Below are 21110 nucleotides of genomic sequence, written 5' to 3'. Positions count from 1 at the left end.
TTTGCAATGGTTTATTAAAGAAACCGTAATGTCACATATATTGGGGATAAGGTCTGTACCTGCACATATAGTTTTTCCTTATTGGGTTGGGTTTTCGTATTAGGTTCGTTTGGTTTTATATATTCACATTGAGAAGTCGATGCCATAAACAAATGTAGGTTGGCCGTACAAGCACAGATAATGGAAGTCGATTTGATTTTCGATCTGATCAGGTTCACCCACGTATGTATGGTATATCGGACGACCATTGTGTTAAATCAGAATCTATGTCCAATTGGACCAGAATGGTTGAGATGGCCCAGTCAGGATGTAAATCTATTATTCAGCCCTAGTGGTCAGGTATGTTACAGATTTGATCACAACGTGTATGTTCAAATCACCACACACATGATTGTTCAGTGGTGACCAGATCTGTGTGTGTAACTGAGGCACTCATGCACCCTGTTGGATATTAAGAGCACTTTCATTGTTTATTGACCAGTCAAATGAGGTCATATGACATGCCTTGCAGCTAAAGTAAGACCTCTGCAATCCTCCTAAAAGTGCATTGAGACTTGTTTCAGAATAAAAGACAGTAATATTATTTCTTACCATATAAAAATAATATACCATTCCCTTTCATGAATTGCCATTCTTTATAGCTGTATTATGCTTACTTATTGCAACCTTCAGTGCCCCGTCCATGGATCAGTTATAAAAGACAGTGTGCGGGCAGTTTGCCATGTACTATACTGTTTTAGTAGGCCATTGAGAGAGAATTAGTGTTTTTCATGGTGTCTAAGCCATAAGTACATTGGCATTGTGTTTCAGGATTCCCTTTTAACTGTGTAAGTTGTTGTTGCTCTGAACATTTTGAGAAGCTATGTCTGTGCCTGCCTAATAGTGCTGGCAGTCACACACAAGGGTTAGAGCACCTTCAGTTCTTGTTAAACTGCAAGTTAGTTCGTGCTTTTGTTTAATAAGAGATTAGCTGGCTTGTGCAGACACACATCATAGCAGAGACCCAGGGAATGTATAGGGAGGTCTAGTTTAACAACCAGAGCTGATGTGCAGAGCTGGTCTCTCTCAGGTCTACACAACTGTACAAATAAAAATTTGACACTTTTACATAATGAGGATTGACTTAAGCTTTTAATGTGCATTTGACTACAGTCAGAACACATCTTGTTGTCACTCTTCATTCCCTGCTTGTCTGTATGTCCCCAGTTTTGAAGTGGGCAGGACTAGAACAACCTGTAGCCAATCAGGTCGTCAGAATGTTCACTGCAACACAGTAAGTAATTCAGGTGATGAGTGTGCTGATATTGTGGAAGGAAGGAATCTGTTCCCCTGTGTTATTGTCGGTGAGGACAGGGCTGCATGTTACAGGGGCAGTTTTATTGTGTGAAGAGGGAAATGGGGACAAGCAGGTAGCCATGACCTGTGAGCGCAGTGTTCCCCCAAAAGCACCAAGTAGCAATCTGACACACTTATCAAGCTGGTGCTAGAAGATTTTGGTGCCAAATACCCCTCTGTATAAAACAGCGCTCTTGCATTCACCTTTCTCTTTTGTTTTTAGAATTTGAACTTCACAGGGTTCCGCAAGATCCTAAAGAAACATGACAAGATTCTGGAGACGAGCCGTGGTGCTGACTGGCGAGTGGCTCATGTGGAGGTGGCGCCATTCTACACCTGCAAAAAAATCAATCAGCTGATCTCCGAGACTGAGGTACTTTGTCTGAACACTGCCAGCAGAGGGTGCTGTACCAGACAGCCCTCTTCTGCCTAATGGCTTCATAATACTTTATTTAGTGACTGAATTGTAAAAGACTCTTATTTAAATAAACCAGTATTATTTTCCCTGCCTCTACGGCGTGTGCATTCAACTATGGAAGTACTAAATCCTTATTAATGGATTCATTTAAATCCTGTTAGACATACTTTTTTTTTGTTTCATTTTTGAATGTCCTTTCAAAGGACGCAAACATGTAACGCATAGAGATCCCCTTTTGCACATACCCATCCATATTTTCAAGAGCCAGATGCACAACTAGGGATATATTACAGAAGTCTGTTCCGTTTTTACTTATAGAAGTAGACCTGATATATGTAACTATTTAGTAAAAGCGTATTGTAAACTATGTGCTAGATTGGGACTTATTTGTTTTACTATGTTTTATTTCAACATTATATAAAATTCTAATTTGTCGTGTTTAGTGCATGTCATTAACATTGGTAGCAATGATGCACAGTTACATTATGTTTCATGTTTAAAATCATGTCAAAGATCTGTATTTGAATTTTGTTATGGTACATAAATACTGTTCTTCCAACTGGTCCTGATCCTTCAGTATAATCTTACCCCAGCCAAAATACTTTTCACATATGTTATTATAAAGCCATTTGGTTTGTAAATGAAACCGCATTTTCTCTGCCAGAGATCTCTGTACCCATTGTCCAGACACAGTGGACAATACCATATAGTAGGCTGAACCAGTATTCATGAGAACGCAGCCTATAACTTCACTAGGAGGCACAAAGTGATCGTCCGTCCATCCTGAACTTGTGTGGCTGTCACAGGAACGAGGTCCTGTTTGTTTTTCCATGTAATAGGGTAACTTACGTGAGGTCTGCTGTGTAACAATATGACCACTACAGAATTACCATCAACTAGTCTCACTACACATATCGCAAAAACATTTAATTATTTTATTAAAATAACCCTTTACCATCCTTTTACAAACTCTACGTCTCCTGTTCTCAGGCTGTAGTGACCAATGAGCTGGAAGATGGGGACAGGCAGAAAGCCATGAAGCGCCTGCGTGTGCCACCGCTTGGAGCTGCCCAGGTCAGTTGCTGAGGTTGGGGATGGTTTATAAATCTCCCACCATTCTATAATGCATGACATTGTCGCAGTCAGTAGTAGGTTGAACAAACCACTTTCCCTAAAGGGAGCCGGTCAACACAGATAGAGCAAACCTTGTAGGGGTTTGTTTTTTTTAAAAAAAAATTAAAACCAAAAAAAATCCCCTTCATTTAATCTAACATTCTAGGTATGTATGTTTAAATTATTTTGTAACGTTCCTTACAAGAGAATTCAAAAGTCCTAAAAACTCTCAAATTTAGACATTTTTGAAGATACCGTGATGTGCCAATCTTAGTCCTGCCATGACAGGTGACGTACCACTATGAATCCTCGTTAGACGAGGCCATTCATTGCATTGTTCCATGAAGTACATTGTAGACTAGGAGAACATGTGCGGTTAGGTGCTACATGTTATTGGTTAGTCATTGTTGGGAAGAACATGTAAGAAGACTTAATGCAGAAGGGGTGTGTTCTGTAAAGTGTCCTGTGGGTCGTGTCAGCCATAATTTACCGATGTCTGAACGCATTGTTGGCCATTCTATTAAATCCACTCCCCAAGGCACCAAGTACTAAACTTTGTGTATGGAATGTTCTTAATAACAAATAATTAATGGCAAATGCAGAGACGCACATAATATTTATTACACTTGGCTTTTATCTTATCAAGTCTCAACAGCGATGGAAATAATACTGAAAGTGCTTATCTGGAGTTAGAATTATTATCTTTTATAAGTCGCCGCAAGGGTTCCGCAGCGCCATAGTGCCATTAAATTTATTGCATTCTATGTGGTATCAAGTAATTACACAGTTCAGCAATATCCAATTCAGGAACACTATGCAAAGGAATGGCGTTTACACTGCCAAGTAATTTATAAATTGCTAAACAAGTAGAATAACACACAGTAGATTTAACCAGCCCTAAACCAATTTACCTGTAAAATATTAATCAGGAATACAGTATGGTGTATTTTGGTCATATTGATGTTTGATGTCCAGGAACCTCAAACAACTGGGAATATGTAGAGCTCATACTCGCTGGGTAACGTGTTTGACAAGGAAGGATGAGCTGCAATATGCAGGAACAGTTACATCTCTCCAAATATCATCATTGTTATATGGTTTATCACTGTTTTAGCCAATTTTCCTACTTAGTACTGACACACCACAGAACATACTCCTACAATCATTTTAGGAAGATCTTTATGAACTTTACACGGCATGAAAAATAAGTTTGTACACACTGTGTAATGCCCAATATGGTACATGTCCAGTTTTGGACGGACCATTAAACTTACCTGGTCATCCACCCTATGTGAGACCCTCAGGCATGTTTGATAGTATTGTGTTAAAGTTTTAATAACAAAACTCTTCCCACTGGCTGAAATATGTTTGTTACATCTGAGCTAATGTTTGCTGATTGTCTCTTTAATTTACGCAGCCTGCACCGGCCTGGACAACGTTCAGAGTAGGACTGTATTGCGGGATATTTATTGTATTGAACTGTGCAGTTGTATATACTGGTAAGTGGATTATTACTGTAGGCATATCCTGTTTTGTATATTAAACTTTGTGTACCGTGCTTTAAGCAAATACTAGTGATGATTTTGTTTCTCATGTTTCCAGTAATGTCAGAGTTTTATACCGGTTGATTTGATTGTATTTTTGTTTTGTTTTTTTAAATTGACCCAATTTGTAGACGCCTGTACATCAGGTTTTAAGGTCTACTGGAGCAAGGACTGCTGTTCCTTAAACACTCTTCTGCTGTTCAGTGCTGTGTAATATGCTGGCACAAAAATGAATTAAGAATAAATCTGATAAAAATCTTACATGTTTAAAGATAGGATGTTATATGTATAATTCTCACAGTATGTGTTTACATACCGGTCCCTTATGTTCAGTTTGTGCGGTGCTTACACTCGGGTGCATGTATAGAAGAAAGTGTGAAAGAATTGTTTCACAATTATGGCCCCGTAATATCTGTAGGACAGGCCTTGCTGACAAAATTGCAGCAGCCTTTCCCCTCAAAGGGACGGAGCTTAATTACGGCAACGCAGCAAAACATTTACCAAAAAAGTACCAAGTATGACAAAAAACAAGCTGGAAGTGCTATTTGGTGGACATCTGTCAGTGTAGTAGGACACTTCTGTCTTATTACCTTCCTGCTGCTCTGTATCCCACTATGATACAATGACAGTAACCTTGCCTGTAAAATGTAATATATAACCTACAGAATCCACAGGTTCTAGAAGCTACAAATGCTTTGTGTTAATGCAGGTTTCGAGCGGTATAAAATTAATGACGTGTGGCCCTTGGTGAGGATTTACAGGGGTGGTTTCCTGCTGGTGGAATTCCTCTTTCTCCTGGGCATCAATACGTATGGCTGGAGACAAGCCGGGGTCAACCATGTTCTCATATTTGAACTTAACCCCCGAAACAACCTCTCCCATCAGCATCTCTTCGAGGTAAGAACTGACCCGATTGCTGTCCTGGAATGGGCAAGAGGCTTTGAATGACCATTTTAAAATGAAAAGAATATGGAGCCCGCTTATATTTTTATTAGTATTAATAATCTTAATGTTTTTGAGGTTGAACTTTACAAAACTTAACAGATAAATCGTTTTTGTACCATCTTTCCTCCGCTCTGGGGTGCTGTGTGGAAAGTTTTGCTTCAGATTCTTGTAGCTTTGAACTGGTTTGTATATGTTCTGCTCCACCTATTATTATGTACATTGTTTTAGGGCGCCCAGATGGTTTTAGTATTCAGAGATATAGTTCAGAATCTTAGGTGATAGAAATATGCGTACCAGAATGTTGTGTTATTCTTACAAGTCAGAATCTCATTCCAGAGCTTACAAAGACCTCATAATAGGCTCCGTGATATAGAACCGGAAAAGAGCAGAGAGAGAAGCCAGAGATAGTGTGTGATCCTTTTTTTCAGGAAATAAAAATGTGCACACCACTCCCAATACAAGGTGTAGATGTGTACCAAATAGAATGCAATTTGTAGCTTATTGGTTTATAATTCGATGATCTTTATATCTGCACAGTAGCTGTGTACCAGAGACAGGGAAATCAATAAGGACCAATATGGCGTGGTATTTCCAAACATAAAAAATGTAATTCCTAAAGACATATTGTAATGCACTCACAATTTTCCAAATAAAATACATCTCTGAAATGCTGATCTCCACAGTGTGGTGGATTCTAGATCTGTTGTATCCCAGATCAATTCCATCAGTGGTATACATACATACTATACATACATACTATACATACATACTATACATACATACTATACATACATACTATACATACATATACTATACATACATACTATACATACATACTATACATACATACTATACATACATACTATACATACATACTATACATACATACTATACATACATACTATACATACATACTATACATACATACTATACATACATACTATACATACATACTATACATACATACTATACATACATACTATACATACATACTATACATACATACTATACATACATACTATACATACATACTATACATACATACTATACATACATACTATACTTACTTGCATACATACTATACTTACTTGCATACATACTATACTTACTTGCATACATACTATACTTACTTGCATACATACTATACTTACTTGCATACATACTATACTTACTTGCATACATACTATACTTACTTGCATACATACTATACTTACTTGCATACATACTATACTTACTTGCATACATACTATACTTACTTGCATACATACTATACTTACTTGCATACATACTATACTTACTTGCATACATACTATACTTGCATGCATACATACTATACTTGCATGCATACATACTATACTTACATACATACTATACATACTTGCATACATACTACACTTGCATGCATACATACTACACTTGCATGCATACATACTACACTTGCATGCATACTATACTATACTTGCATGCATACTATACTATACTTACTTGCATACTATACTACACTTACATACATACCATGCATGCATGCATACTATACATGGGTCATTCCACATGAAATCACCCAAAAAAACCATGAAAGGTCTACCACCCATCTCAGGATTTTTTTTAGTTAAGAGAGGATGTCAAAACAACGATTTCTGCAAAATATCTCGACTGTCTGACAATTAGTTGATTAAATATTGATTTTTCAATTTTTTAAATTTACTAATAGCTGCTTCTTTATCCAGTTTATTTGAAGTACCGCGGGTGTTTATTAAGGAATCGCCACAAAATTTGGACCGCTAAGGTAACACTTCCTCCCGAATCCAAAAATCCAAACTAAATTACTTTATCTGCCTCATGTTTTGCGTTACAGCAAAAAAGCACGTTTTTCGAAAAAGAATTAAAAACCGCTAGGTTCAATTGACATTAGGGATCCCATTTGGGAGGTGTTAAAAAAGGTTTACATTACTACCACAAACCAATCAGCAGGCTACTCTGTTTCATAGTGGAGAAAAAAAAATAATGAAGTTGATGTTCGGTTACTGTTGTACCACATACATAATTAGCACAAGAAACCATGAAATTTAAAACCTTTAACATAACTTAAGTCCTTAACTGAAGTTGAGTCAACAATTTAATTTTTCCCTTGTTTGGAACTTGTTGTAATGGTCTGTAATTTTCCTTAAAGTGTCAGCAGAAAGTGTATACTGCCTCCCAGTACTTCCTTGGATAGTAGGCACTTCCGTTACACAGAGGACGTGAATAAAAGGAACAAAACGCTTATCTCTCGAAGACCAGGACAGCACATTTGTTGATTGGTTTCGTTTCATGAAGTGTATCAGCACATCTTGTTCCTCTCATTACATTGAATGATATACCCAATGTACCAGATGTTGTCATACACTGCTGCTATGTATGTTCCAGGTTGCAGATCACTTTTGTCCACATTTTTTGTGACACTGGTCATAGTGACACTAACTTTGGCTCCTCTTGTCTTTGTCGTCTGATGACAATCAATATATGTGTAGCTCATCATTACGAATAGCCCGAAATCTGTGATGACAACGTGTTCCTGCCACAATCTTTGCTGTTTCTAGACGGCTATGCAGCTTGGTTTTGCAGTCTTTATGCCGTGTACATTTTCATTTGCCCAAGTCCAAAGGTGTCAAGATGTGATGGGTTTCCACTGCTTGCAGACTGGTGCGTGTGGCTAGACGTTTAACTGTCCCTCCAATGCCATCACATGGACTCTTACCATGAGATGTGGCAAAAAAAATTCATTCTGCTTGAATCCTTATGGAAGCATAAGTTAAAAAGGCTTTTGCAGTTCTTGTATTGTGCACTAGTACCATCACTAAAGTAGTAAACATACTCCAATTTTGACAATAGTTTCGCTAAGTGTTTCATAACTACCGCAATGAAGACATGCACAGTTATAGCTACATGGTCATGGGTATCGCTAATAACGCACAGGCTCACACAGTTTGAAGTGTCATCTTTCCTAAAATATACAACAAGCTGACTGACAGTCACCGTGTTCTTTGATCCACTTCAGTGACATAATTTTTAAGCTTTTTCTGGCTCCTTTTTAGTGAGACAAAGGATTACAGCATGTTTTCTGAAATTCTTCATATCTTAGCAGCAGAAGCTTTTCATGATAGTAGCAGACTGAGGTTTCAGGATCATTGGTTACTGCATTTGAAACTTCAGTTCTCAGAATCAAAAGTTATTTTTGTTCATCTCTAAAGTGGTCCCAGCTATGTAATCCAATGGTTTTTGAGTAAATAGTAATATGGCAGTCCGTATTTAAATGACTACGAAATGAGCAGCTGCCATGATTGACTCTTTCTGTGTCTCCCTCTCTCTTTCTCTGGAAAGTTTAGGTTTTGGTCTCTAAAGGGAATCCCCTTCCTATCAGTTTCTGTTTGTTTCATTTCATGTATGGGAGTTTTATCCCATTGCCTCAGTTTAGTTCACTTTTTTGGTATGATTTTTAAACAATGTGTAAATTATGGATGCGGTACAACAGTAATCGAACATCAACTTCAACCCTGCTGATTTTTTTTTGTGGTAGTAATTTAAACCTTTTTTAAACACCCCCAAAAAAATGGGATCCCTAATGTCAATTGAACCTACCATTTTTAATTCTATTCAAAAAACATGTGGTTTTTCCGTAATGCAAAACATGAGGCAGATAAAGTAATTTGGTTTGGATTTTTGGATCCGGGAGGAAGAGTTACCTTAGGGGTCCAATTTTTGTGGCGATTCCTTAATAAACCTCCGTGATACTTCAAATAAACTGGATAAAGAAGCCGCGATTAGTAAATTATTGAATAAATTAAAAAAATCAATATTTAATCAACTAATTGTCAGACAGTTGATATATTTGTCAGAAATAGTTGCTTTGACATCCTCTCAACTAAACATTTTTCGTAGAAATCTAAGATGGGTGGTGGACAACCTTGGTTGAACTGACATGGAATGACCCTGATTACATGCATACATACATAAATCACCTGAAGTTGGGACACCCCTTTAAGACTGATGTACTATCAGCACAAAGACTGGGGAAAAGTTTGCACAAGATCTCCCTGGTTACTAGCCCAGCAGATAGTCACCAGTTTGATGTGAGGAAAGTAAAGGGCTTTCCCTTGTGACTGGATGGGAAGCACCATGTACTGCCAGGATGTACATTGCTATAATTACCTTCTATTCCTGTGTTTATCTACGTCTTCTGCCTACTTGTGTGTTGTGCTTTCACTGGCACATGGGGGGGGTTTTGGCCATTATTAAATGTTATGTAAAATAGCAAGTGGCTTAGATTTAGTAATGGAGAAGAGGGATACTTGTTTCAATGCTAACATTTATTTTCCTTCTAAAAATAAAAGTGTAGCCAAGTTGAGGCTGTTTCCTCTTTAAGTACGTGACCGGGGCTTCATTTCACACTCTGCCTTATTGGTATGATTGTATACACACGTGTCATTACATGTGACTATCATTTTAGTTTCCAAATTCAGAGTTGAAATAATAACTATGCCAGCATTGGAAGCCCAGCATGAGATCAAATAGTAATTATTACAGACTTAAGGTTGGTTATACACGGGCACTTACAGCGCTGATGTATGTCTTACCCCAGGGGCCCAGTCCTTTAACTACTTGCTGCACATAGGTGTGTGTCAGATTCTACATACACATACTATGGGCATCCAAGAAGCACATGAGTGATTGTGTAAGCGCTGGGTTCTACATAATAAATGTATCTTGTTTTGACATCTTCCAGCTTTATCCATATTTTGCTAAATGAACTGAAAGGGAGCTATGGTACTAATTCCTGATTGTACTTGCCACTAAGCCCAATATCAGACATAGTGTTACCCTGATTGTGTGTCAGCCAGTGAGGGAAATACTGAAACCGGTTGCAACTAAGTTGTCTTGTTTAAGTTTTGTGCAATAAACCTATTGTTTTCACAACACTTTCAGTAATTGCATCGGTTCTGTGACAGTGTACAGCAATGGCGTATGCAGTTTAGTATTGTTATACTTGTACAACATCAGGCTGCTATATACATTGCTGAAAGTAATCATTATTATTAGTCATTGAAGGTGAAATCTTTTCCTCAAAAATACTGTATTAGTCCTGATCACATTGTGTGCTCCCTAGAGACCGCTCGCTGTTATTTCCACTGTACGTTTACATTTAGTCTCCAGTTTCATATATATATATTAAATTATATACATAATTGAGTTTTTCCTGATTCTAGTTGATCCTATACTTTTTGGACAGGTGGATTTTATTAGGTATTATTGTCTGATGTGTATATGATCCTAACGGAGCCTTGTGTACTGTGACTGTTAGATTGCAGGTTTCCTAGGGATGCTGTGGTGCCTCAGCCTATTCGCCTGTGTCTTCGGACATCATATCTATTTGCCAATGCAAGTGAATCCGCTGGCTCTGTACGGCTTCATGCTGCTCTTCCTGATCAACCCCACCAAGACCTTGTACTACAAGTCTCGTTTCTGGCTCCTTAAATTATTGGTAAGTGGCACCGGTCTGATCAGTGGTATCATTTTATATTGGTTTGTTTTCCAGTCTTAAGCAAGTCAACACGAAGTGTTGGCAGAACTGTGGCCACAGGGGAGCACTATTCAACATGTGGTGGACTTGTCCATGTGTAATTCCCATAATCATTGTCCTTGCATTTAATAGCCATGAACCTTTCTACTCTCCTGCCTCCCACAAGATGTGAGCGACTAAACTAAAAAGAATTGGTCTCCTTCATTCTTACAGCTTTAAAATCGCTAATAGCTTAAAATTGTGAACAGCAAGAAACCCCCCTTTGTTCCAGCTCTCAGATATGGCATCTGGCATAAAGCGTGCATGGAGAATATCGCATATTACTTGCATGATAAACAACCCAAATTTCATGGTTTAGGGCAGTGTTTCCCAAACCCAGTTCTCATAGACCTCTAACAGTGCAGGTTTCCTGGGTGACAAGTGAAATAATTAGCACCACCTGTTACAATGTATCAGTCAGTAATGAATAAATCTGTGCTCCTGCAAGGAGATATGGAAAACATGCACTGTTAGGGGTCCCTGAGGACTGGGTTTGGGAAACACTGGACAAAGTTGTCACGTTCTTCTATAGTGCCAACCCCCCTTGAACTGTGAATAAAAAAACTATGTACTGAGCGTAATTGTCACTGCCTCTGGGTCACCGCCTCGCCCAGTCTACCTCAATTATACTAAGACTATTTATGTCCTACTGGTGCTTGCATTAACTTTTTAGAATGGATTTTAAAGATTTATTTTGTCATGTAGGTATCCCCACCCCTTCCTCTCCTCCCTCCCTCAGTGCTATCTATTTCACACCTTCCCCCGTTCCTCAGTTTTATTTATGGAAAACAGTTAAAACAAAACTGATGTTGAAAAAATGTTTATCTGTACACTTGTTTATATGTCTCTGCTATAAATATAGTGTTCCAAAAAAGAAACATGATGGCACTGCCCCAGTAGCGGATACAGGGGGATCGCCCCCCCTAGCAACAGAAGCATAACATTTAAAATGTCAATGGGCCAATCGTGATCAGGGGCGAGGCCAACCAGGATTAGCCATTTGAATTGAAGGGGGTGTGACTATGCTAACCCCCTTCCCCTCTTTAAAAAAAAAAAAAAAAGTCTAGGGTTTCAGATCACCAGGAGGCTGGATGACTGGCGCCACATATTGCGGTTCTGTCTTTGTGCTTTGTGGCATCTGTTCTCCAGGTACTTAGTAGATTGCACTTCCCAGAATTCCAATGCCAGTTCTCCGGCCTCCAGCCTGCAACAGGTGACCCCTGTGTATGATTATACTCATGGCGTCTTTTTCTTTTATCCTTTCTCCTGATCTGCTCACCACACCTAGTTCCGCGTATTCACGGCCCCTTTCCATAAGGTGGGCTTTGCTGATTTCTGGCTGGCTGACCAACTCAATAGCCTGGCTGTGATTCTCATGGACCTGGAGTTTATGATCTGCTTCTACAGCTTTGAACTTCAATGGGACGATCCTGAGGGACTTGTCAGTGGAGGTAACAGACCAGAATCCATTTTTCTTTTCTATACTTTTTTTTTTTTTATTTATTTTTTAATCTTAAATCAGTAAAAGATGGAGATTTCATAGCTTTACTACTGAAAAAAAAATCTGCAGATAAGTCACTACAAAATAGAAAAGAGAGACTTCTGGGTAATGGGTTCCAGGGCAGTCATAACATTTCTATTTTACTTTCTCACACTCAATAATGCCAAAATAACTTTTTTTTCTTTTCTTCTTTTTTTTTTTATTTTCTTTAATTATATAAAGTTAAGTGTTTCTTAATAAAGATTAATTCCTTTATTTGTTATGAGTGTAAGTTGGCTGTTGGCTTTGGGAAGGGTTTTGCTAGATCATCACTATAAGATCTTGTTTTGTAATTCCCTGTCATTTGGTTGCAAATCTGTCCTTTTCCAAGACTTTGTTTGATAAATCTCTTTGCGGCACACTCCTCTCCCTCTGCACAGTCCCCGGAAAGTGTAACACATACTCATATGGAGTGCGTGCCGTGGTTCAGTGTATTCCAGCCTGGCTGCGGTTTATCCAGTGCCTGCGACGATACCGAGACACTAAGCGTGCTTTCCCTCATCTGGTGAATGCTGGGAAGTACTCTACCACCTTCTTCATGGTGACGTTTGCTGCTCTCTACCAAACTCACAAAGGTAAGAGACGTGTCCGCCGCTCGTGCAGTGTCTCCGGTTTGGAGAATCATTATGAAATCTCAGTGCTAATAACATCAGTGATTTATTGGATGTGTACAGTTTGTCTCTGTGATGGATGAGCCTCTTCTGTTTGCGGTATTCTGTCTGGTTTTTTATTTTATTTTTCATTTTTATATAATCTCTTATCACAAGACTTGTCAACAAGTTATCATTTTGTTTAATGGAAGAGGGTTATTACAGTTAATTATAAAAAATAGTTTGTGTGACATAGGGTAAAAAAGTGTTTTCCTTTTTTTTTTTTTTTTCTTCTGAACGATCAAGTAAGTCTGTACTAATGAGCTAATATATTTGAAATAATTCAAGTGATTATGTCCAAAACATTTGGGTGGATTGAAATACATTGAAGAAACAACAATGGTGAGTGCCTGGAAGTCATGAGCTGGAAGCCTAATGCCTTGTGGATCTAAACCATTATCCCTCTTATTTGTTGGGAATCTGGTATTGGGACCTAGGGTTAGACCACCCACAGGTTCCTGTCAGGTGTGTCTGTAAGCATTTATAGTGAGCTGGTGCTGGTGTAGGACTTCCGTGCATTCTGATTGTCTTGGCTTGCAGTCTTCTAGTTAACCAGAATGTTTTGTACAGATTAGGGGGAGGTCAGACTTAGGGCTATTATCTCATTAACCATATAGTTTTGGGCACAGATTTTGATAATACATTAGTTTTTGCTTTTTATTGTTTACTTACTATAACAGGTGTTTTCTCTGGATTTTTGGGGGATCGCAGTTTGTTAAATAGAGCCCATCATTACACACCTAAGTATGTCTTACATTTGATTGTGCTGCCCTCTAGTGACCATAGTTGATTGCAGCTGTATAAGGTTTATGCCTCAGTACACAGAGAATAATACTTAAACTGATTGTGTATCTTTGGATATATTTTGCAGGTTAAGGCTTGAATCAGATTTCATATCAATATCAAATCACACTTACAACGTACTATCGTGTGTAATGGAGAGGAGGGTTAAAATAAAGGGTTTCAATAATAGTTTGTCTGCACATAATTAAATAAAGCAGGCACATGTCTTAGCTTTGCCTATCTGAACAACTAATATCATTTAGTCAAATGCAGTTTAATGCTAATGTAAACTTTACCTTTTGTTGTCGTAGTTCACAAACACTCGGATGCTCAGGTGTTTTTCTACCTGTGGATTGTATGTTACGTCATCAGCTCATGTTATACTCTAATTTGGGATTTGAAAATGGACTGGGGTCTGTTTGATCGGAATGCAGGGGAGAACACCTTCCTGCGAGAGGAGATCGTGTACCCCCAGAAGGTAGGGGCCCAGAGTTGTGACACATTCTGTGAGGGTGTCATCTGATTTCTCCTTGTTTCATCCTAATTTTATTTGTTTTCCCTCTTCAAGGCATATTATTATTGTGCGATCATACAGGATGTCATTCTCCGCTTTGCATGGACCATACAGATCTCTCTCACATCGTTGAATCTTCATAATAATGCTTCAGATATAATATCCACTGTTCTTGCTCCACTTGAAGTCTTCCGGTGAGTACACATCATGTCCCCCCAGATTTACAACTAAAGTAATCTCTCAAACACACACGCAATAAAAAATATCTACCATCCTCCGTTCCCACAGGTCCGTTGTGGTATTGTGGGACATATGGACTTAGAAGTCAGTGCAGTCCGATGGATTCTCTGTACATTTAATAGTCTGTCTGGCGTACATACTGTATAACCATCCATTTAGTTGGCTTAAACCGAATTCATAAGAATACATTTGATCAGTGATGTGCTCCAATGATGTGACTACTTTCTAGTGAATCGATAGGTTTCATTTTTACCAATATTGGCTCAGCCCACATAATTGCTGCCGTCTCTGTGTAGCTGACTAAATGTGCACCTCTCATCCCAGGTGAGCATGGAAATCTTCCAATGGCATCATCTAAGAGTTAAGCAATAGAATAGATTCTGGGCCCTTGAAATTTGTCCCTGCTACCCATAGGGTCCACATTATTATTTTTTTTGAGAGAGAAGGATTAAGTTTTAAAGGTTCCCTTATAATCTATATGGACTGTGGGTATTGTGACCTCCCAGTTTTATCGATTTTTGGCAGGTCAAGCTGGTCATTGTCTGAAAATACATATTTCAGTTAGTCTACCCTACTGCTATGTGTTTATACATTATTATTAATGTATATATTATACATTCCTGCTTGATTTACAAGGATGGGAACCCCATTGATGGTCAGAACACTGTAATTGGTGTGTACAGAGGACTTTCCTTGGCAATAACCCTTACATGAGGTATTATTTTGCCATTTTACTGTTTGTACTTTTGTTGTATGTGTCGAGTTGACCATACTTTTGAAAGGGTACCTCAATGGTTTATTTTATTTTTGGGGGAGTGTTTTCCTGCAGGAAGCTGCGCATGACTGACAGATGCTGTTAGTAGAAGGCCATAGTACTCTTGCTGTCTGCCCTCCATGACCGGCTCCTGACTGTGACGATGAGGTGCAGTTGGGAGATCACCCACACACTAGATTCTAAAATATACTCTCTGTAGAAATACCATTTAACATAATTTTGTAATCCACCCTTCTTGTGTCTGGTACCATCATGTTTCTGCATGGATCTGGCCAACATCTGCCATGGTCTGGCTCTTCATTGTTTATAACCTGACCTTTTTATCCATGCGCGTTCTGCCCTCTGCTGATGACTAAAGATACTGATCACTGTTAACATTTCATCTCATTCCTCGGTGGAACAGAAGGGTAAACGGGAGGTTTCTGCCCTCCTTGAAGTCGCCTTAGGACACCTGTATTATGGTTTGACAGGTGGACCTCTGTATGTTTTCCTCTATATAAAGGTTTTCACAATGCATTCTCCAAAGTTAAATTATAGCATGGTTGTTCTTGTATGAAAGATAAACAAACACTTGTTGTCTATATACTGTACATGTTTGTGAAGCTTTCTTTACTAGTATTTGGAATTTAATACTTGTTTCCCAGCTCGGAAGCCTATAACATGTTCAGTCCTTACTACCACTGTACACACGTTGACACTTCTATTATTTCTTATGAACCAGGTGTACTTTATACTCCAGTGTTCTTTTAGTATTACATTGTTTTCTGGTTCAGTGTAAGATCTCATTTAGCTGTTGGCTACACTTTCATTAAATGCCCAAAACCTTCCATTGCCCCTACTAACATTTAAATGTACTATTTCGTGGGCTGAAGCAATGTTGATGGGAATGCATACAATTAATTCACAAAACTGTAGTGATGTCACTGGGGCTTATTAGACCCCTCACTAAGCTGCCTTCTCATTCAAGTCAGCAAAATGACTTTTCCCACTGTAATATTGTTGCCATCCCACACCTTTCTGCACATGCTCTATGACCTAGTCTGAGTGTTTTCATCCTTCATTCTCCGCAGCCGATTTGTGTGGAATTTCTTCCGGTTGGAGAACGAGCACTTAAATAACTGTGGTGAGTTCCGCGCCGTGCGCGACATCTCTGTGGCCCCCATGAACGCCGATGACCAAACACTGCTGGAGCAGATGATGGATCAAGATGATGGCGTGAAGAACCGAGCCAAGAGCAAGACCTGGAAACGCAGCCAGAGTATATCCCTGCGCAGACCTCGCCTGTCCTCCCAGTGAGTGATATGATCCCCAAGTGACGTTTCATATGTACTCCCTGCTGGAAATAATATCTGTGTGAAGTAGGAGTTCTTGTGTCATTGCTTATCAGTGATTTCTGATTAGGAATATTTGTGTATTATAAGGCAGTGATGGCTAACCTGTGGCACTCCAGTAGATAACTAGCTGATAGCTGACAAAGCATGCTGGGACTTGTAGTTTCACAACACCTGGAGTGCCACAGGTTAGCCATCACTGTTATAAGGAGTAATTTATCCACAACGATAACTTATTACCAGTATTAGATGGTGGAATCTTTGTCCAGTATAAAAGTTCTGACCTACATGCATTTTAGATGGATGTGGAACATGTCAAAACCTTAGTATCCTTTAATAATTTATAGTAGGTGGAAAATTACCACATACATAGGGGGAGATTAAGTAGGAAGCTCTCACAATGTGTCTCTGCAGGATCTTTCAGTGAATAATCTTCACTCATACAAGCAATGTTTTCTGTACCGTAATTGCAGCATGTCGTCACCGGAACACATCACGCAAAGTTCCTACTGAATTACAAAATTAATTGAATCTGTCCCATAGTTTTAAAGGGCTATTGTACTTTTCTGGTTACATATAAAGTAATCTGAACATTTAAATGAGTTATCCCTGTGACCCGAGTCACCCTTTTATTTTATTGAGTAAGAAAAGTTGTATAAAATGCAGATAATGCAAAGATGAGGCACATGTACATAAGTGTATTCAGTGTACTAGCAGTGTATAGCACATGACATAGGTTGCCAATTAGATAATCTTTACGTGTAATTACACTGTAGCTGGCAATCTACCTATTTTATGTGTCCATTCATCTTGTGTAGTTGAAGTGGTTCCATAGAAGTTTTGCAAACATGGAGTGAATTTAAGTTGGGTTAATGGCGCCAGTCCTGTTCTAACCATGGCTGAATGTTCATAATCTCGTTACTTTGAGAAGAGCAGTAATGTGCCACAAGTCAAACTCAACTTTGCTCCATCAGTATTTTTATATATCTGTATTCTAAAATGAACAGAGACTTCAGCTTGAGAGATTGTGTTAATAAACAATCAACTAAGGGTTTAACCAATAAAAAGGTTCAAATGTAATGTATTCAACAAAGACGTAGCTGTACCAGGGAAGTTTACCAAGCAGTGAATCGCCAACGTTTTTTTTGTCTCCATTGTGTCTCGTAGGAGCAAGGCTCGAGACGCCAAGATATTGATTGATGACACCGATGATGAAGCCAACACATGAAGCATTTGCTGCCCTCAAAGTCCATCCCCCGACCATCTCCTTCCAGCTTTCATTCCCCCTCCCGGCTTCTCTCTGTCCTATCTCACCACAACCTATTATTATGGGGCTGGCCTCCTCCACTCCTGCCTGCCCCACATTATGTGATTTTGGTTCCCCCAATTTCATGGACAGAAGTAACAAAAGAAGCCAAGGACAGACCTTTCTATACCTGAGGCTATCAAAACGGAAAGGACTGTCGTGAAGTTGGTGGGTGGTCAGAATCCCAGCTTACTGCTTGCCTGACTTCAAACAGACTTGAAATATTTATTGATTTCTTGCACTGTGGTGCCACATACTGCAGCCTGCGCTAGGGTTGCAATACGCAAAGCCAGGTTATCATTTGTTTTCTTTGTCATCCACCCTCCTCATTTTCTCAACGTCCATATTCATATGTTTGTTTGTTATGCATCATGGATATTTTGCGTTCCCACCCCCCAGCAGTGCTGGAAGGGGTCCCAATAAAAAGGGGCTGGGGGAGTGACAGAGCTTAGAGGGGGTTAACTCCCTTCATTTAAACCTTCATCGATCCATTGTTTTAAACCAAAGTTTTGCTTTTCTTACACTATCCAATCGTTTCCCTAACTGATCTTCTTGCTGGATGCGTTCAGATCCTCCATGCCCATCTTAGTGGTGCGCAGCCACCTCCGTATCTGACAGAAGCCAGTCCTACCAAGGGCCTGTATTCTGCTCTTTGTAAGAGCTGAGCACTGCCTCTAATAGCCTCAGCAGCATGCACTTGGGGAGTTGTGCTTAACCATTTTGCTGCTGAGTTTGTAAAGCCGTGGGGGGAGTGGATGACGGGCCTCCTACAGCAGAGTGGTTAAAGTTGACATTCTCTTCCTTACTGCCAGATAAATGACATCTGAACGTTGCATATTGATGGTGCAATGTATGTTTTAAGTATTTTCTGTGACTGCTGTCAACTGTCTCATTGCTGCCTTTTGGGTTCTACCCACATTTGCCAGCAGACCTTCCCACAAGGGCTGACAATAGGGAACCAGTCTTAAACCCCCCTGCAGTAGATGCATAATGCAGTAATTGGGAAGGGGGCAGCAGAACACCTCAGTTATAGAAAGTAGAGCTTGGCTTTGAAGAGTTCATTCTCACCTTCTCCATGAGACAGGTTCAGAAACATGACATGGCTGCCCCCCCCCCCCTCTCTCACCTGTTTGCTTTCTCGTTAGTGCAAGGACAATCTTTTGAACTAGACCTCTGCTTGGTGACAATTTACCTCTACAAGAGTCTGCCTCTCTCAGCACTACTCCCTCCTCCTCCTGGGAAGGGGGGGGTGCTAAGGGACAAGGAGGGTTGTGACCGGTGTTTTGTCTCGCTGTAGCTGTGTATGTGCATTGCTGTTCAGCTTGGCTTCTCTCGTCCGTGCGCATGCTTCGTTCTTTCCTTCTGTGTCATGGAGGGAATACTTTGTGTTTTTAGAAAGGAGCTCAACTGCTGAGTATAGGGAGAGGGCACCAGTTGCTCTTCCAGGACTGTCTGGGATCCCAGTTGTCCTGTAGTCTAGAATCGGGAACAGTGTGTTGTTCAAATACATCACCTACAGCAGTAAATTATTATTCCTCTGCCGTAGTCTAAAAACAAATTCATTCCCTAGCAGTACATTGTAAACTTCACCTCTGTTGCGTAGTCACTAAATGATTAGTTGCATTATACGAGGATTTGGAGCCACAATACTGCCAGGCTTATACATAGTAACTTGCCCATCTCAGGCTGTCATGATCACATTCCCTAAATATGACTCGTCTGTTTACTTGGGAAAACATTGATATAATTAGAGGAATACCTGGATGGATGGCTTACTCGCTGCTTTAAGGTCATACTGCACCTTTCTGAAATGCAAGTTTTACTTTGGTCCATTTTAGTGCTGTTGGGGACAGTTTTGGTAATCTGTATCATTGTGACAGGGTTGTCCCACACACATCAGGAGAGAGAACTCGCTACTCTTCCAGGACACTGCTAACAGGAGCTCCCTCCCTGCCTCAGACAGCGGCTCACACTTGGTAGCTGTGATGTAACAAACGTGTTCTTGTGTAAGATGTGATGTAAGTCTGTGCAGCAAGGGAACTGTCTGGAAGCGGGATGTAGAACGTCAGGGAATAAAGGGGAACTTAAGCACACTCCGTCCCTGCTCCCCTCTCCAGCTCTCTTCCTGCTAGATGTCTACAGTATCAGCACTGTGACTTGTTGTTTCTGGTGCACCCCACATCTTGTCGTCTTTTATTTTCCCCACCTATCTCCTGTCCACACCATGTTTTCTTCCTCCCTTTCTTTTCTACCACCCGACCGATCCTTGCTTGCTCTTCTCTGTGACTGTGCTGATAGATTTCTATTCCTGTTTGATGGATATTATAAAGAGTACTTTTTCTTTCTTTTTTTTTAATACTGTGGAGTACTTTCTGGTCAGTAGGAACATTTGGCACAAAGTGCTTCTGGTTTGTAGATTGTATAAAAACAAATTTATGTGGCTTTATGTGTTTTTTTGGTAAAAGATAAAGAAAATTGTGCTGTCTGTCTTGATTTATTTGGTAAATGACTAAATATAGGTCACTTAATGTGACATTCTGTTTAAAGAGCAAAAGGGTGAGCTGTCAGGTTGTTGGCTTCATATATCTAAAGACTTGGGAGCTGCATCCATTCTGTCCTTGCTCATTTAGCAGTAGCCCTGACCACAGCCCCAAGTGTTTATTACCAGGGTAAACCACCAATAAATTAGCAATATTCATCCCTATTTTGATGGCCCAAGGCTCCATCAATTTGCTGCTAATTATTTTCACTAATGAGTGTGTATAGGAATGTAGAAAATCCTGTCCCATTTAATAGTTACATTACAAACCACTGGTTTGTTAGAGGTTTTATAATTATTCATATCACGAGTATTAAACTTGTACCTTTTTCAATGGCGCCATTTATTATGCTAAACAAATACTATTGTGTGTCCCACATCCTGATTTGCCAGGACAAATATACCAGATTTCTTCTTTACCAAATTCCTTAGCAACTACAGAAAACATACAAATCGAAGCTATATGAATAAAAAACAAATC

General features: G+C 39.5%; 1 protein-coding gene across 1 annotated transcript in view; it reads left to right on the top strand.

Moving 5' to 3' along the window:
• Nucleotides 1-20565, top strand: part of XPR1 (xenotropic and polytropic retrovirus receptor 1) — an 84496-nt gene extending 63931 nt beyond the window's left edge. Inside the window, exons 5-15 of the mRNA XM_075182277.1 lie at nt 1559-1708; nt 2744-2827; nt 4284-4365; nt 5120-5307; nt 10694-10873; nt 12240-12402; nt 12872-13066; nt 14236-14402; nt 14493-14632; nt 16524-16745; nt 17952-20565. Of these exons, the coding sequence (XP_075038378.1) occupies nt 1559-1708; nt 2744-2827; nt 4284-4365; nt 5120-5307; nt 10694-10873; nt 12240-12402; nt 12872-13066; nt 14236-14402; nt 14493-14632; nt 16524-16745; nt 17952-18012 (1632 nt within the window). The 3' untranslated portion in view covers nt 18013-20565. The remainder of the gene's footprint in view (nt 1-1558; nt 1709-2743; nt 2828-4283; nt 4366-5119; nt 5308-10693; nt 10874-12239; nt 12403-12871; nt 13067-14235; nt 14403-14492; nt 14633-16523; nt 16746-17951) is intronic.
• The last annotated feature ends 545 nt before the right edge of the window (nt 20566-21110 follow it).

The sequence above is a fragment of the Mixophyes fleayi genome, chromosome 8, assembly GCF_038048845.1.
Source record: "Mixophyes fleayi isolate aMixFle1 chromosome 8, aMixFle1.hap1, whole genome shotgun sequence".
Classification (NCBI taxonomy): Eukaryota; Metazoa; Chordata; class Amphibia; order Anura; family Limnodynastidae; genus Mixophyes; species Mixophyes fleayi.
The sequence above is the reverse complement of the archived record's forward strand: the minus strand, read 5'-3'. Positions and strand labels throughout refer to the sequence as shown.